At 39.8% G+C, this 18,904-nt stretch overlaps 1 protein-coding gene and 1 long non-coding RNA gene across 6 annotated transcripts in view; one reads left to right on the forward strand and one right to left on the reverse strand.

The window, feature by feature from the left end:
* The window catches only part of CA10 (carbonic anhydrase 10), a 328,547-nt gene that overhangs the window by 249,578 nt on the left and 60,065 nt on the right, over positions 1-18,904 (forward strand). For 2 of the 3 annotated variants that reach the window (XM_048818029.2, XM_048818028.2), the window contains exon 5: positions 10,490-10,675. The exons of the other annotated variant lie outside the window; for it this stretch is intronic. In XM_048818029.2, coding sequence (XP_048673986.1) covers positions 10,490-10,675 — 186 coding nt within the window. The remainder of the gene's footprint in view (positions 1-10,489; positions 10,676-18,904) is intronic. 3 annotated transcript variants of the gene reach the window in all.
* Positions 1-18,904, reverse strand: part of LOC125621287 (uncharacterized) — a 279,878-nt gene that overhangs the window by 66,487 nt on the left and 194,487 nt on the right. For all 3 annotated transcript variants that reach the window (XR_012664892.1, XR_012664893.1, XR_012664894.1), the window contains 2 exons: positions 5,501-5,536; positions 4,937-5,052 (listed from right to left, as the gene is read on the reverse strand). This is a non-coding gene — a long non-coding RNA (uncharacterized LOC125621287). The remainder of the gene's footprint in view (positions 1-4,936; positions 5,053-5,500; positions 5,537-18,904) is intronic.

Below are 18,904 nucleotides of genomic sequence, written 5' to 3' on the forward strand. Positions count from 1 at the left end.
CAAACTTCCTGTGTGACTACGGACATGTCTCTGTGCCTTTGCTCACATCTGTAAAATGGAGATAATTCCTACCTTGCAGGGATGTTAAGAAGATAAATACATTAGAGATTGTGAGGAACTCAGGGACTTCAGAACAGGGAGCCAAGTAAGTCCCTTAGGTGGATGGCTGGAACAACAGTCATACAGAGTTGTGAGGTGATACAGTAGGGTGCTGCAGAAATCCAGGTTAGGCATGAGTTCATTTAATGTTTCTTTTAATAAGCATTTATTCAGATTACTGTATTTTACAAATGCAAAATTTGAAGGTGATGTTCACAGCAGCAAAGACAAAAAAAATACAAAAGGCATAAAGAAGCCTAGAGAAATATAAACAGGTGTTAGCACAATAAGATGCAGCTTAATATAATATAAAATAAAAATCTGAGCAGGAGATACTTGGAAAGTAATATTTCTGGATAAGAAGTGAAAACGAATAGCAAACTGAATATAAGCTTCTGGTGTGAACTGATGACTAAAAACAGTCAATGCAATATGTTGGCAGAGGACCCATGTCAGTCCACCTGGAAGGGGGAAATTTCTTGCTGTATTGCAGTGCATCTTGAATACATGGTACGGATCTGGGATCTGATTCAGCAAAGTACTTAAGCACTTTGTTGCACTGGGGCCCTGGCCAATTCAAAGAATACTCAGCTCAAAGCAGTAAAAAAAAAAAATGGTTTAAACAAGTGAGAGATGGAAGAAGGATTAAAAACTGAATACTACACAGTTTGGCTCAGAGGAGATATAACTGCTTACATGTATGTGAAGCATGTATACACCAGGGAAGAAAAGGATTGAGTTAGGGTGATCCAAGGAGTAATCAGATGAAATTTAGCACTGGACAATCTAGCCTGAATATGAGAAGAAAATTAAAAACTAATTATAATTATATTTACCTACCTTGGGGTGCAGGGCAGTGAGAGTCTTTAATTGTTTTATTCTTGCAAAGCAATTTGAGACTGCCCCCAGATGGAAGGACCTAGCTTTATATTAAATTAAAACTATAATTTTAATAGTAAAATACTATCTGAATCACCTCACAAATCCCATCAGGCGCAGTGTCAGGCCCTGCTCCAGCGTCAAGTTGCAGAATGCTCTCCACCCTTACTGAAGTCAAAGGGAGTTGAGGGCACTTAGTATCTTACGCATGGTATTCAACCCTTTGCCCGATCAAGTAAAGAATATGGTGGGAGCAGGGAAATAGCAATTTAAAGTGAGCCCTGGGTTTTGTTGGTTTTTGACTGGCTGAGTGCTGTGTGGTTGGAGATGCCTGGAATGCCGTGACAGTTTCTAGGTAGTACAGCCTGGGGTGTGTTCTGTGCTTGAAAAATACCCAACTAGGTGTGATGCTGATCTGCTCCTATGGTCTACTGCAACACAGAAGAACTGAGTTCAGCTCCAGTCCTGGAACAATGTCCTCTTTTCCATGCAAAAATGTATAGGAGGGGAAAAGTCACACACACTTTTACATGGAGTTCCTGAAGCATTATCCCTGGAGGAGGAGTCAACATTTGGGTAGAGGGGCAGTAGGCATAGCCTCCAATTGCATACAGCCCTGAAAATCCACAGGTAAGCCCATGTGCAGTACAGTGGATCTCAAGGCTTCCATGCAGAGTGCCAGCCCTTGCTGCAAGGCCCACTGCAAGAGTGGTAAATACATAAAATATTAAGGTCACTCATGATCCATGCTGCCATCAGTGGGCCAGCTGCTGCTGTTATTCCCCCCCCCCCCCCCCCCCGGTGTACTGGCAGAAACCAAAATTAATGATACTCTAAGTATCATTAATAGTTTAACTGGTGATCAAAGACTTTTACACCCTGGACAGGCAGTGCTGGTTCCTTTTAGTACTGGAGCGTAGAAGACTGGGGAAAGAGTTAGCAACAAGGTGGCAGGAGACAGAAATGTGAATATTGCAGGATGTAAAAGTGGGGCTTTACCACACCTCCAGTGGACTTGTCAGTTCTTGGTAGTTTGCTTCCATATGCAGCACTGGGATTTCTCTGGGTCCTTCGCATTTTCAGCCTCTAAAGGAGAAACTCATCTGATCTTGCAGATAAGATCCAAAGACATCACAGCAGGCAGGCAAACGCAACTGATTTTCCTGGTTCCTTATATTCACTACTATTTCACTGGCAGGCGTTGATACTAGATAAGAAATGCTGTTGGAAACTGATCTGGAGCCCGCTGTTTGCCGAATAAGCCCAGCATTTCGATGGAAGCACCGATGAAGTGAGCTGCAGCTCACGAAAGCTTATGCTCAAATAAATTGGTTAATCTCTAAGGTGCCACAAGTACTCCTATTCTGTCTTTTGTAAATGTTCCTGGAAAGCAGAGAGCATGTATTGCACCTTGAAGAAGGGTCCCAGAGGACAACGAGACAGGGAATCTTTTTTTTTTCCTCTATTCCCCACCTCCTCTTCTTTCCTCTCACACTCCTAGCTTCAAGTTGTTCAAACTGTTCTACCTTAGAGCTGGCAGATTGTTTCTCTAGGACACTTGTGCTGCTAAGGTTTTTGAAAGCTTCATGTTCTTTCTTTGTCTAAGCGCGAGGACTCCGCTTACAGGAAAAGTTACGGGAAAAAAATCTAGTTCAGGACCGGGTAGGGAGGGGAAGAATGGCCTTACAGAGGTTTTAATCCTTTCGACAGAGGCAACTGGTAACTGCTGATAGTGGATGTGGAGGGTACAATTTAAAGGTTCTGATGATATGTAGTGAGGTTCAGGGCGGGTACTCAAGAGACAAAGGAGTTTTGATTTCTAGAGCTACCTTTGATGTCCTGTTTTATGATACCATGTAATAGCAGATGGAGACTGTTCTAAAAGAGAGCTACACATGAAGAAGCTGTATTGTATCCATTTGAAGAACAGATATTTATTAATCAGCCCTTTCATATGATCTTTTAGAGCTCTTGTGGTGATAGCACCCAGTAATTATGTCAGGAATCACTTCGTTAATATAACCGTATAAAATTATTTCCCCTCTCCATTTGAATCTGCTGTCTCTTCTGGGTTTACAGGAAAACTGGCTCTCTTGGGCATCACAAGTACCAAAAATCTCTTGCTAACCATGATTGTCTCTTCTGGTATCGATAGTATCACAGAATGATGAATATGGGGCATCATTACCAAACCTGTGAAAACAGATTTCATGGCAGGAGGACAGTGGTTTGAAATAATTTTTGGAAGTAAATTAAAACAGATTCTGTGCTCAATCTCCTGTGCCCAGTCCAGTTAGCAGGGACGTTCATCTCACATTTCTGAGCTTGCCTACAATTCCATTTTCTCTTTACAGTTCACTTATAACTAGAAATGGACCCAAAGCTAGGACACAGAATCCAAACCACTCAGAAACATGAGGAAGATCAAATCTGGGTCCAGATTTCAACTTCACAGGTCCGGTTTATTTTTATGATGGGGCAGTTCAGTACTCCAGATCCCCACACTCTTGTGAAGTGGCTTGGGTTTGGATCTGAAGTTTAGGGACTTGAATTTGGATCAAAGCTTCACAACTGACCCACTTTTGCTGGTAACATTACAGAGTTGAATAGTATGACTTTGCAGTTTTTAATTATAATTTATTATAATATATTCTGACATTAATGCCCCAATCCAGCAAACTCATAAGCATACGCTCAATTATAAGCATGTGAGTAATCCCACTGAAATCAGTGGAACTGACCAAGGGCTTGGGTTTACGCACAGTTAAGTACTCTGCTGGATTAGGGCTTTTAGAAAAAATGAAATAAAATATCATTGTTACAGTTTCAGGGGAACTGCACTTGTATTCTCCCCCACCTTCCCATAGACCCTAGCCCCCACTGCCTGCTCCAGTCCCCCCTTCTACCCATTGCCCCGAGCTCCTTTCGGCAGGCTCCACTGTTGAGCTGTGGTAAATGCAGCTGCTGCCAACCAGGTTTCACTTCCTTGCTCCCACCACCACCTAGTGGGGGGTTTAGCAGGAGTGCTCCATGCTGGTGCATTTCTCAGGCACATTGCCCTCTGTTGTGCTTAGCCCAACTCCCATGCATCACCTATACCCCTAGAATAAGGAAGAAATGCTTTCGAAACTGCTAAATCATGGAACCATTGGGAAAAGATAAAGATAGCAAAATATTTATTGAATTTTTCTGTAATGGCCATAAAGATCTGTCAAAACTTCAGATACAACTGTGGATCAAATGCTAATCATTTACTACTCATGTATCTCCACTGACTTCATTTGTGCTGCACGTTTATAACTAAGAGCAGAATTTGGACCTTTTGTGACTACACAGATGCTGTACGTGTATTAAAGCTTTATTTACAAATGCACTATAAAATGGCAGCATGTGCTAACACTGCTATGTTGTATCAAGATAAAGAGAGGTATTATGTGCACAAAGCTCCGTGAAGCAAGAATTAAATTGAATGAGATTAAAGAAAAAACAACTATCAGGAAAATGTTAATAATTGAATTAAAACCGATCAAAGCTGGGATATTCCACAATTAAGGTTGAAATCCCCTAGATATGCTCCATTGTGCCTGGGGATTTTATCACATGTAAAATTATGCCTGTAGGGAAACACTTTGCAATATCTAAATGAAATGAGGTGAATTGAAAATGTGGTTTCATCCTTAACTTTGAAGTTATTGGATTTGGATTTTTTTGCCAGCTTCCTATTGATTTTTTTATTTATTACAGACTTATCCAAAGGACATATGATAGATGCAGGTATTCATTCCATTGAGGAAGTGGTACTCTTCTTTCCTAAGGGCAATTAGTGCATATGTATTTTTATACAACTCTGTTGAAGTCAAATAGGAAAGCACAAAATAAAATAAGGTTGTTCTACAATATGTCATGAAGTAACACCAAGGTCATGACTGCAGTTGTGAGAGAGATAATGTTAACTCACATTGTACGCAGTGTTGGTCCCAAGATATTAGAGGGACAAGACGGTTGTCGTTTGTTGAACCATCTTCTGTTGGTGGGAGATGGGCTTTTGAGCTTGCAGGGAGCTTTTCTTCAGGTCTGGGAGGTGTACAAGATGGAACAGATCACAAAAAGCAGTCACTCTATATTTAACCTCTGTACCATCCTCAAAGGAAACTGCACAACATGTCCAAAAGATAAGCCTGGGAGCTTAAATTCATAATTTTGTTAGATACTAAAAATCATGGACTGAATAGAGACATGGAATTTATGGCTTATTACAACAATCTACACTCCATTAAAATTCCCTCATCTTTTTTTTTTTTTTTCTCCCTATGACTGGAGAGGTCTTAACAGGCCACTTCACCTTGAATGATCCCTTGAAATATGTGTTAACTACTTATGCTAAACAATCTGTTCCGCCTTGTATTTAGCGGTGACACTCTGACTACATTTCCCAGACCTGAAGAAGAACTCTGCGTAAGCTTGAAAGCTTGTGTCTCTCTCCAAGAGTATTTGGTCCAATAAAAGATATTACCTCACCTACCTTGTCTCTCATGCTGAGATGTCACTTTTCTCCATCCTGTTGGGGAAAAACATGTGTCTTAGTGGAACTTGGTTGTGAATTTAGTAATGCATGTGACTTTGCCTCCCACAAAACAATAGCTCAGAGTGTGAAGTGCTAAAATAAGCCAGTCAGCTTTTACAGTCACTCACTGTTAAAAGACAGTGGGGTGGGAGGAGAGAAACCCTTTTGTAGTGGTAAACACCCATTTTTTCATGGTTTGTGTGTATAAAAAGATCTTCTGTATTTTCCACAGTATGCATCCGATGAAGTGAGCTGTAGCTCACGAAAGCTTATGCTCAAATAAATTGGTTAGTCTCTAAGGTGCCACAAATACTCCTTTTCTTTTTGCGAATACAGACTAACCCAGCTGCTACTCTGAAACCTGTTAAAAGACTGAGTGCATCCGATGAAGTGAGCTGTAGCTCACAAAAGCTTATGCTCAAATAAATTTGTTAGTCTCTAAGGTGCCACAAGTCCTCCTGTTCTTTTTGTTTAAAGACTGAATCTCAACAGTTGCTGAGCGCCTTCATTTCCTAGACTTCAAATTCATAGTAAATGGGTTTAGAGCCTTTTTTTTTAATCATAACAAAATTCTGCTGAAAACACAGCACAAACTAAGTAGATTTCCTCTTCCTTATATCTAGAGTCTTCTTTACGGACATTGCAAACCCATTACACCACAGACTATTGAGATATGAAACCTAAATTTAAAAATGAGGTTTATGCTAATGATGGTCTTTGCTTAAATTCTGTTTTAATGTACAATATAAAGTAAATTCTAATGTCAATAGAACAGTATCACTTGGCAATATTCCCAATTACACTAAATACTATAATACAGACATTATTGCTCTCAAAGTACTTTTGTGTCATAGTGCAAATTATGTATGTATCCTATAATATGTATATTGTATGTAACACCTACAGAGTATTACTTGTGGATAAAGGGTTTTTTTTTATTTCACAGAATGATAAGCAATGAAGAAAATTATCATTTCAGTGCAAATTTAGTCTTTTTAATCTGCAGAGGTTTTAAATGAAGCTTTTATGGTCTATTACACATATTAATAAGAGTCTTTATAGGTTGACCATACAAGACACTATCTTTATTGGTTTCTTCAGAGTCATTATGAACTACTTTCAGAGTATTCCTCTGAAGCATCAGGCAACTGACACAAGCCCTTTTGATCCATAAGAACAGCCATAGTGGGTCAGACCAAAGGTCCATCTAGCCCAGTATCCTGTCTTCCGCAGGGGCGTGTGCCAGGTGCTTCAGGGGAAACGAACAGAACAGGTAATCATCAAATGATCTATCTCCTGTTTGCCCATTCCCAGTTTCTGACATCATATATGCAAATTATTGAGAGGATGAATTTTTTGGCCATTTTGATTTACAACCTGACTCTAGACCCTCACGTTTGAAAGATTCCTCAAAGCCCCCATCCCTTCCCTCTGTACCCCAGGATTTTCTATTCTGTGGTCTATGTGAAAATGAAATGGGCGGGGGGGCTGGATGTTCTATCCTAAGTATATTTCAAAAACCTGTCTTTAAAATGTTGTGAAAAAGGATGTCCAGACAGATGTCTCACCTGATGAAAGACAATATTTTCATTACTGCCAAAATGGTAAATATAATATAAACTTTTAAAAAAAAATAAATAAGATTCTTGCTCAAAATATACTCAGTCTTTGCAGCAACACTGTGTAGGCAGAATGTTGAAATGAGTTTTAAGATAAGTTTATTTTAAGCAAGCAAAATGACCCTTGTGCAAGACTATTTTACATACATCAGAACTGGAGGCTACAAATGCTCATTAACAGTTTCAAACATAACCTCAGTCCTGTTCCTGTTTATTAATTACTGATTTGATTTGTTCACCTCATACAAATGGGCCAAAATACAATAAATACATGCAACTGGTTATTGCTGACTCATCTGCATCAGTCCTGTCCTTAACTTGCCATTTTAGCAGTATGGGTTATTTTAATTGTTGTGTTTGTGTGTATATACTAGAAATCCTATCCTATATGTAGAACTCCACAGTTTATTTCTGCAGCATAAGATGGCAGATACCATCAGCCTCTCTCTCCTTGAACAGTTTCAGATTTTGCAACCAGCCACCAATTCTGTGGAGGTTTCTCTGACAAAAACACGGCCTATTGTACAGTGGTTAACTTGGGAGGGTGGGGGAGACACATGGATTTTTTTTAACCTCTCAATCACTTATTCAGATGTGTTCCAGGTCAGTGGTTGAACATAAGTTCTCTCTCTCTCTGTCCAATTGCTGGTTGGCAAGCGCCTGCATCAAACACTCACTTAGAAAGTTAAGAGTAATTGCAGCACTCTCAAGAAAGAGGACAGGGATTAAATGGGTCTGGGGACTTTTGGTTCAACCTGGTTTCGGGAGTAAATTTTTTTTTAGAAGTCTAATTGAGGAGCCTACTCCCCATTTTCAAAAGGGATTTAAGGAACCTAATTCCACTGAGACTAAGGTTCAAAAGTGCCTTAGTCACTTCTGAAAATCTGATATAGGCTCCTGCCACATAGGCGTTTTGGAAATGTTACCCACTGCCTGTAAGTGCTACCTCAGTAATAAATGCTAAACATAAAAGTATTCCATTGTAACACACTAGCTTAGTATATCACGTCTCCCTCTAGTGCAGGGGTTCTCAAACTGGGGGTCAGAACCCCTTAGGGGGTCACGAGGTTAATACATAGGGGATCGCTAGCCGTCAGCCTCCACCCCAAATCCCGCTTTGCCTCCTGCGTTTATAATGGTGTTAAGTATATTTAAAAGTGTTTTTAATTTATACCAGGGGGGGGGTCGCACTCGGAAGCTTGCTATGTGAAAGGGGTCACCAGTACAAAAATTTGAGAACCTCTGCTCCAGTGTGTGGGCCCAGCAAGGATAGGAGCCTGACATACATAGCAGTTCAAGTGGCAGGAGCAAGTGTATTTGGAGTTGCAGGTCTCCAATTCTATCCTTCCTGGCAACTATAATGTTTCTGTGTATGTGTCCATGCAGGAGTTTCCTTATTAAGTGTTGGTCCCTCCAAGTCGAAAGAGAGGCACACTGGAGGGTGTAATGAGAGAGGCTTGCTGTGCTACTGGTACGCTGTACCTGTTGTGTGCATAGAGGATTTCTATTCCAAGCACTCACAATGTGGCCTCCTTATAAGTGCTGCATTTTTGAAAGGAGATAGAGAGGAAAAAAGAATATTATCCCTTTTCAAGAATCTGGCCAGCTTACTTTTTTTCCACATATATACTATAAAGGGTTATTTGAGGCATCTCTACCTTGAGAAAGAGAATGGTGGCAACCTCTAATTTAAGATTTGTATCAAGCAGAGTAAGAGAATGGATTGTGAATATTTTGTAGTTACTAAAACTAACTGAATGTTCAATGAAGTGTGAATTTCCAAATAGAGAACCAGCAAAATGACTTTAAACAATTTTCCTCACCACTTGTATTTGAAACTACACATTACTTGTGATTAGCAATTTTATGTCATTCATAAGCAGTGTACTGTAACTGGATTCAATAAAACTGACCTGCTTGCAAATATTAAACTAAACTTGATATTTAATTACTATACGTGCTAAAGTTAAGCCAGAAAACTAGAGGGCATATATTAAAAATTCCAATCATGTTGAATATGAAACAAATAGCAGTATTCACATTTACTGCTTTACATGAGAAATGTATTTTCTTCCCCATTCTAAATTGAAATAACAGCAAATAAATGTAGAACACCTGTATCAAAATAAAAAAATAGAAGCTATTTCATCTTACCCATTTAGTTCTGTTGCACAGTTTGTAACTTTTTATAGCATACTATGCAACAAAAGAGGTCATTTAAACACAGTAATTAGTATTAAAGATAAAATGTCACTGCAGCTATGTGAATTACTACAGAACCAATGTACTATAGGATATAATACATAATTGTCAAGCCTTTAATTTTAAATTAAAGTGCAACAAAGCAAACCATTGCTACACTTCCTTTTGATTAATATTAATTAACGTTATTTGCATCCCTGCAGAATTTTAGGAAGTAAGCCTCAGTCCCATTCTGCACTCAAATGAATGTTTTTCCCTACAATAGCATAAATTAAAGGATGTTCTTACATTTTTTTTCATATAGTTAATAATTTTACAGTATATTTTTCATTATTTAAAATGAAACATTTTTCTGCATTAAATTTCTTTTCCTTCCATTGTATACTAACTGGGTTGTTATTTTAGAATCACTTTTGTTTATATTTTATTTTACAAACAAAGCATATCTTTCCATTCTTTTTTTAAAAAAATAAAGATTAATTTTAAAAGGAGATGGGACACAAGAACTAACAAAGGTTAATTCTGTATCGATGTAAAATGGGAGATAAAATACAGAACATTCTTGTCAAAATAGAGAGCCTTATAACCGAGATCAATGCAGGTTTTACCATTGATTCCAATGGGAGTAGAAGGCTTTTGTAGCATCTGGTTTGAGACAATTTTCTTATAAATTTTTTATAAATTTTTCAGTAAGAAAAAATGAGTTAAATTTCTGATTTGTTTAAATATACTGTGAATTATTTATACAGCAGTTGAAATGTTCCCCTTTCTCAGTGCAGAAATTCTGTAATGAAGTCATTATTCAGGTCTCGCATAAAGAATCTTTTCACATATATGCTTATTTAGAGGTATAATAATCCCATTCATTGTGTTAACCACATGCCTGTGGCTAAAATATGTACATGGGGATTGAGCAAAATATTTGAATATAAAGTATAATATTTAAAAGCAGAACTTGAAATACGTCCTTCAGTTGGGTATTTAATCTCATCTTTTTAAAGATTTATGGTTGGATTAATCTGAAGGTGTTGAAGTAGAAAAAGCTTGAAGTCTGTATCATTATTTTCTCGGACTCACCACTGGTTTAGAAAAAGTTCATTTTATATTGTTTGTTCATTTTGTTTAGGTCAGTGGGACAATGTATAATACAGGGAGACATGTTTCTCTACGATTAGACAAAGAGCATTTGGTGAACATCTCTGGAGGGCCCATGACATACAGTCACCGCCTGGAAGAGATCCGGTTACACTTTGGAAGTGAAGATAGCCAGGGATCAGAACATCTACTTAACGGACAAGCTTTTTCTGGGGAGGTATGTCAATGTACTTGAAGTTTAAAATGAACCAGTATGAAATACCTGCTCTCCATTTCTGCCTAAGAGTAGTGTCAAACTAATTGCGGCTCATGAAAAATTATCTCCTTTTCTCCATTTTGAAAAGAAGAGAAATTTTTTTTAATTGTGCATTGTAATACATGTGTATCTCATCAAACACAGCATGTTCACTGCCAGGTGTGTGGTGCAATATAGGGACTGCTGTGTTAGATACATGCTACTCACATGTTGATATAACTAAATTGCAGCTGAGGGGTTGGTTTTCCAGGCTGGGGTTTTCAAGGAGACTAAGGAAATTAGGGGTGAAATTCTGGGTTATAGAAGTCAGTGGCAAAACTCCCAACAGTTTAATAGGACCCTTAGTGCTTAAATCTCATTGAATTTCAATGGGTTTGGGGCACCTCCCTTTTTTAAGTTGGGATTTTCAAAGGAATTTGAATAGAATATTAACTAGCTATCCAAGAACATTCTGAAATTGCAGCACAATATTTTTTATTCTTTAAAACAGAAAAATAATTTTACAATCAACAGCATGAAGACCGTAAAAGCTTCCTGTAAATTAGACCCAGACAAAATGCAAGGTAGAACATGAAACACTCAGATTTTTACCATTCAGAGTCATAGTTTCAGTTACAGGAAAAGAATCTGAATGCAGTGCGTTTGCTATCTGTGTGGTTATCCATGACAAGTGTCATTGGGTTAGTCCATCATATTCCTAAGAAAACTCAAAACTAATGATCAAATTCAAAAGTTAACCAGAAAGTAATATTGAAGGTGGTAGTTGTGGCTAAAGAAAGTCTACCTTTATTGCTTATCATTGTCCAACATTTTCTACTGTACACCATAATCCTGTGAACGGCATGCAATGCTTAACTTTACACATGGTGAATAGTCCCACGGAAGTCAGTGGGCCTGCTCAAGGGACAGAGAGTTAACCGCAAACGTTACATCTTTGCAGTACCAGGACCTGACTTGCGGGCAAAGGAGATACCGTAGAGTAGTGATCCTGCCATCTGATACATGGTTCTCATCAGTCTCTCAGGCTGTGCCTACACTAGAGACCTTCCAGCAGCACAGCTGTGCCTATGGGGCTGCGTTGCTGTGAGGTCTCCCGTGTAGCCGCTCTACGCGGACGGGAGAGAGCTCTCCTATCGGCGTAATTAACCCACCCCCAACAAGTGGTAGTAGCGCATCGCCCGCCGACAGTGCTGTCCGCATCGGTGTTCTGTTGGTGTAACTTATGCGGGTTGGAGGGTGGGGGTGTGTGTTACCCGCAAAAGTGCTAGTGTAGACAGTGCCTTCAGGGGCGCATGCACTGGTAGCAAGTTTTTCAGGATAGATACATGGTGATGCCGACAGACTATGGGCAGGACTGAGCTCAAAGGGGACAATCATTCAGTCGCTTTGCATACAGAGGGGATGCAAGGGTTTTAGTCTCCCATCCTTAGTTTGTGTTGTACCCAGGGGCGCTGGAACAGGGGGCTGTAGTCCCATCACTTTTTACCAGGCTGTAAGGGTGACAGATTGGGGAGGGGGCGGAGGTTCCCTCCTCCTTTAGGAAGCTTTCACCACTGCTAGAAATACCCATCTCCCATGAGCTTGTTTCCTGCTGGTGAAGCACTTAGCACACTACTGGCAGTCTACAAATTCTAAGTAAATCATTAAATTAATGCTTCAAAAGAACTGCATCTCGCTACGGGTATATGAGAGTTACCTTCAAAGACATCCCGAGTACCCTGTTGTCATTCCTTTCGAAGACCAAAAGGAATAGTTTCCAGCAACAAAGCACTTATTTATTTTGCTGAAGATGAATAATCACATTACCATCTGTACCATCTATCACAAATTCTGGTGATGAGTCAATTAATGCATGGCATTTTCTTTGGCATTGTGCAACAACAGTTATCTGAAGAGCAGCAGATTAATTGCAGGCTTGTCAAATGATATTATAATTGATGGTAATCATTTGCTTTGTTTTGTATAACTCTGTGTAGATGTATAATATAGTCAGTGGCAGTGTTTTCATAAAATTATTCATGTCTTACATAACTGACTAGTGGATGCCTTGTTTAAATTCTGTGATAGATGGACACGTACATTGGATCCAGTGTTTAACTCCTAAGTGAACATTGAGTGTTTTAATAAATACGACCTTGCTTTGCTAATCACATCTAAATAGTAAGAGTGATATTCAATACAAAGTAGTTTGCTTTAACAAAGAAGCAAGAAATACGGCTGAAATATAACCCTGTATTTGATTTGGCATATCAGCATTGTTTCAGAAAGTCACAGGAGAGATTGATGGATTAGAAATATATCAGCCATAAATTTTGTGTGTGGAAGGAAAAGTCACAGAGTATAGACTGTAATGAAAGGTGAAAATGTATAGCATTGCAGCCCAATATTTAATACCATGCAGCAAAAGCAAAAAAGGGTGGTTAAAAAAAAATCAACAGCATCTTTGACAAAATAAGAAAGACCTAGAGGACAGAGTACAGCTGACAGATGAGAGAGGGAAAGTAAATTAGGTGGGACTTGGGAGATGGAGCAGTTGGAGAGAGAACCAACAAATAAAGAGCACTTCTGACAGGTTAAAAAACACAACCAGCATTAACGAGTATGAGAACCAGAAAACAAGTGAAACGGAGGGAGGTGAACTGAAAGGGCATGGAAGGAATGGCCAAGGGTCCAGAACTTTTTTTTAAGCTTTGAAACAGGGTCATCCTGCTACGTCTGTCTTAGTACATAGGTCACCATTAAAGCCAATATTTGCCAACAGATACAGCTCCTCTTTCTCAAGTAAAAGAAGAAAACCGGTGACCACTGTCAGTCATTATGAATGACAGGAAATACAATACATGAACTAGACATGGGGCTGAACCTTTTGAGATTTGGCAGTGTTTGGAGCTGGCGCTTTGCTTGGACTTGGACCATCTCTTATGTAAAAAATCTATTACTGAATAGCTGAGTCACATTCCCACATACTGTGCTGTACCCATAATACAAAACAGAAGGCCAAATGGACCCTGTTGTATAGAGTTGGTACAACTCCTCAGCAAAGAACCAGCTTTCACACCATAGCTGTTTTTGCCCTCGAGAGTATAATTCCATCCAACAAGCTCCACTTTTAACAACGGTGATTTTAGATAAGCTCTCAGGTCTGGAAAGGGTTATTTACAATGTTTACAATTCCCAGCAGTAATACTAAGGAAATGATACACTAGTTAATGGCTAGCTGACTTTATGGAGTAACATATGCTTTCGGGCCTGCTACTGCCCATAGCTGTCACTCTAGTGGTAGGATAATATTGGTCAAAGGAGAAAGAATAAAGAAAAATACAGTACAAGTATAAATAGAAAATGCACTGCTTAAAATATTCCCAAAACACCTCAGCTAAGAGAAAATAAATGCAAGTCTAGGACCTGATCATCAAGAGCATTTCACTGTGCCCAAATGCAATCCCACTGAAATCATCGTGACTCCTCCGAGAATCAGGGTGCAGGACTGGTGCCAGAATTGGTATATTTGAGCCCATATAAAGGAATTAACTATTTGCCATGAATTTCAAGTCTTTTTGCACCTAGTTTGTACTAATAATTTATGAACATCTATCCCACCATTGGTCTAGCAGTGCTGGTAGATGTGGTGGGAGTTTTAGTATAATTTGGATACAGGCATGATTCTCAAATCTACACACACCAGTGCTAGGGAAAAGTTTGAAAATCCCTAGTGTGCTAAGGAAATCTTGAAAACCTTTTCCACTATCGCTAACACTAGTACAGTTGAATCTGTGTGGCAATGGGGAGATTTTTTGGCAAAATTTCTCCAGATCTCCAGGGCTTGATTAGGGAGTTGCTGATTATTGTTGTCTGTATTGTGGAAGCACTTAAGAGCCCTAATCATGGAGCAGGGCCCCCAGCGTGCTAGGTGCTGTACAACCACAGAACAAAGACTGACATTGTCCCAAGGAGTTTACAGACTAAGGCCTGGTTTACACTTAGATGTTTTGCTGGTGTATCTGTATTGGTTGAGTGTGATTTTGTGTGTGTGCACGCACCAACATACCTATGCCAGCAAGAACCCTACTGTAGATGCAGTTACACTGGCAAGAAGTCCGTTTGCCCATCTAGGCTGTTTTGCTCAGGGAACTGATAAAAGGACTCTTGCTGGTATAAACTGCATCTATGCTAGAAGCATAGACTAGCATATAATAGCAAATCTTTCAAGTCTAGATAAGGCCTAAGGCTTGGTCTGCATTAGCAATTTACTGTCAGTGTAACTACATCACTCAGCGGTGTGGAAAATCCAGTTATAGCAGCCTAACTCCTGGTGTAGACAGCGCTATGTCAACAGGAGGGCTTCTCCTGTCAACATAGCTACTGCCTCTCGGGGAGGTGGAGTACCCACATGAGATAGTATTCTCACTGAAGCGCTGCAGCCTTTTCAGTGTAGACAAGTCCTGAGCTGCTTGAGCTCACACTGAATGTGGTATGAGGGTGCTTTACACACTAGGGGAAAATTTGTGTTCTTACCACATGGTCCAGACATCTATTTTTCTAGTCAAGACAACATACAAGTGGGCAAAGACATAGGGCAAGCTTGACAGCAACAGGGTAGTGGAAAATTGTGAAGACAGAACCCAGTAATGTCAAACTGTTTAAAAATGTATTAGGGTCTGAACACCACTAGGGATTTGTAATGTGTGGCCTAATTAGGTGTTAAAGGATGTCAAAGGAGATCTCTACAGTAATTGGCAAAAAGAAAAGGAGTACTTGTAGCACCTTAGAGACTAACAAATTTATTTGAACATAAGCTTATGCTCAAATAAATTCGTTAATCTCTAAGGTGCCACTAGTACTCCTTTTCTTTTTGCAGGTACAGACTAACAGGGCTGCTACTCTGAAACCATACAGTAATCTGGCTACCTTTTAGCACCTAATTATCACTTCACAGTAGACTGTGGGCAGATAATTGAGAATTGTAATGCTTAAAGGTCCTGAAAACAGCAGAAGCTTTTTAAAATATATGTAACATTCTATCAGGAATGTGTTTGACTGTTTCCAGCAACATGGAATAAGAAAGGATTTGAAATATGAGTCAGTTAAGCAGTTGATTCTTTATCTGGTGTGTAATTAAGTGGGCTCAACACACTTCTCGCAGATTAATGCATTTAATTGTACTATGAACATTAAAAGAGGATCTCAAACTCAGGGCGTGGTGTACACTTAAAAAATTAGATTGACATAGCTACATCGCTGAGGGGTTTGAAAATTTGTGCACCCTAAGCACTGTAATTAGGTTCAGTCAAGATGCAGCTAAGTTGACACAAGAATTCTTCCATCGACCTAGCTACTGTCTCTTGGAGAGGAGGATTAACTACAGCAATGGAAAAAACCTTTTGTCAATGTAGAAAGCATCTACACTGTGGCAGTACAGACATGGCCCACATGAAGTCCCAGGTGTGTACACTACCACTTAAGTCGGCAAAATTCATGTCACTCAGGGGTGTGGGGAAAAAAAATCATTTTTCAGGCCCTTTGATTCAATGTCACTTCCTTCTTTGAATCCCTCATCCCTGTCACCATCTACAAAGTTCTATACAGCTCTGCCATACACATGAAGAACTTGGAGCACATGTTCCTTCCTCAGGAGGGGAAAATTAAATAGTTGACAGCAGTGAGAATAGGAAAGGAAGGCCTGCTGCCTCCCATCTAAACATCTTCAGGAGACTAACATCATCTTCTTTCAGGCATAGGATCATTGTGTGAAGCAGAGAAGAATTCAAGCAATAATTAGTACAGTCTGTTTATACCATACTGGGTTAAGTATTTAGGCTTATGTAGCTAAAGAGGCAGCTTGTGCCCTCACTCCTGTAACAGTGGCTGAAGAGGGCTGCGAGCAGAGGTGTTCTGAGATTTTACACCTGTACAAGGCAGACACAGGCAGAATGCCTCTGCTATGCATGTGGGATAGCACACCTGCTGGGAAACAAGGTGCAACATGCATTCCTCCAGCATCTCCTACCAGCTGCTAGTAGGCATGCAGAGGGAGAGGGGCTCTGATCCCTCTTCTTGGTTCTGTGACATCCAGTTAGGCTTGCTAGCCAGCCAACCTGCCCCTAGTAAGCAGGGAGCATTAGCATTGTGCCTGGGTCCTGCACAGCTGTATGGTAGTGGGGGAGGAGGTGTCTATGCTTTGTGCACCCATGCAGGACAATTCAGCACTTGGCCAGAAGGCTATATAGTAATATGTTTCAGAGGAACAGCCGTGTTAGTCTGTATTCGCAAAAAGAAAAGGAGTACTTGTGGCACCTTAGAGACTAACCAATTTATTTGAGCATGAGCTTTCGTGAGCCACAGCTCACCTCATCAGATGTGTAATATGTGTACAATACTGTTAAAAACAAAGTATAAAATATCCATAAATGTCATAACACACAACAAACTATATCCCAGCAATGTCCAATATTAAAGCTCTAAATGGTGTGTTTTGTTTCCCAAATCTCTCTGGTTAATTTGCTTTGACATATCTATAAGCCTTTTTCCTAAAAACAAAGTGAATCATCTGAGACGCACAGATTTAATTGTTAATCTGTTGATGGATAATAAACAGGTCTGCAGATTAAAATATGAACTAATTACTGTACTCAATTCCATTTACTTGATTTCATGTTCCATTAAATGTTGGTGTCACTTGTTGTGGGAGGTTTTAGATTTATTTGTTCTGTAATGAGTTATGCTAGAGGGTTCCAGAGGGATAGATTCCTTCAAATTGGAAGGTAAAAATGAGTGGTATTCGCTGCAGTAAGTGAACTGTCTAAACATCTATCAATATGTGACAGTAATAACAATCCCAAAACAATGTGTTGAAATCCAAAAGTTCTAGAAGCAGCAAAAGGGCAAATATTTAAATAGTGCCCAGAGTCATTGTTTCTGAATAAGGAAAATTTTGCTTTTAAGCTTATTGGGTTGTATTAAGAGCTTTTATTTACTTACTTTCCTGGAAATTGGGACAGGAATATTTTGCCATAAAGCAATATGAAATATTAGACAGTACAGCAAACTTCCTATGCTGTCTGATTGTAAAGAATTGCATTTTAGTGTCCAATAATATTAGGAAGTGGGACTTTGGTTGTAATATCTTTTTTAAAATGGTATGTTTGGATCCTAACTTAAATTCCCTCTTATATTCTTTGGCTGAACAGTCGCCTTCTGTTGATGGCTGTGATAGCCTACTTAAATAACCCAACTCCAGCAATCAACAGCTATGGGAAATCATATGGTAAAAGTTAAGATGTAATCACTGCATATCACTGACTGTGTTCTCATCTTCCTTCCCCCCCCCCCCATTTATTTATAAACAACAAGTCTAAATCTTTTTTAAAACTTGTGTCTTCAGTACCTCTGAAGATAGAAGCAGGATCTCCAGAGAAGGAATGAGATGTTAGGGAAAGTTTTGTATTAGATGCAGCTGAATCCACTGGACAAAGCTTTTAGTCCTGGTGTAATTTCATTGACTTCAATGGGAGTGTGGCAAATTGCCGGCACTACTATGATGGGTCTTCTGCTTTCTCTTCTTTGGGGGGGGGGGGGGGGGTGGTCAGGGCACCGTTTCTTGCCCCTGAACTGGGGTATTAATTGCCCCACTAGTGTCCTAGAGGAGGGGAGTGGAGAGGGAGGGACCCGGGCCTGCCTTCTATTCCGGGTCCCAGCCCAGGGGCCCTAGGGATAGTGGTAAGCCACTAGAACTAGCAGTTCCTTCCCCTAGGCTACTTCCATCTCCTGCCTGTCACTTATGGGGCTTCCTGCCCTCCCTCTGCACAAACCAGGTGTCCCTTTACCTAGGGTCTTGGTATTCTTAACCCACCACAGCACTTCTCCAAACTCTCCTCTGCTTCCCTCCAAACTGCTCTTTGCTTGAACTCCACCAAACTGCTCTTTGCTCCAATGCCAATCCACTTTGCTTCAACTCCTCCAAACTGCTCTCTGCTCCAACACCAATCCACTCTGCTTCAACTCCTCCTCTTGTCTGATTGAAGCAGGGAGTTTTTATCATGTGACTGGCTTCAGGTGCTTTAATTAATTTATAGCAAACTTTCTTCCCTCTAGAGGGAATAAGGTTCCCATCTAACACTCTCCTGCTGCCCTGTGGCCAATGCTGTATCACAGGGAGTTATATCAAGGAATAATATGGCATAGAAATGTAGG

Source organism: Caretta caretta, chromosome 14 (assembly GCF_965140235.1).
Source record: "Caretta caretta isolate rCarCar2 chromosome 14, rCarCar1.hap1, whole genome shotgun sequence".
NCBI lineage: Eukaryota > Metazoa > Chordata > Testudines > Cheloniidae > Caretta > Caretta caretta.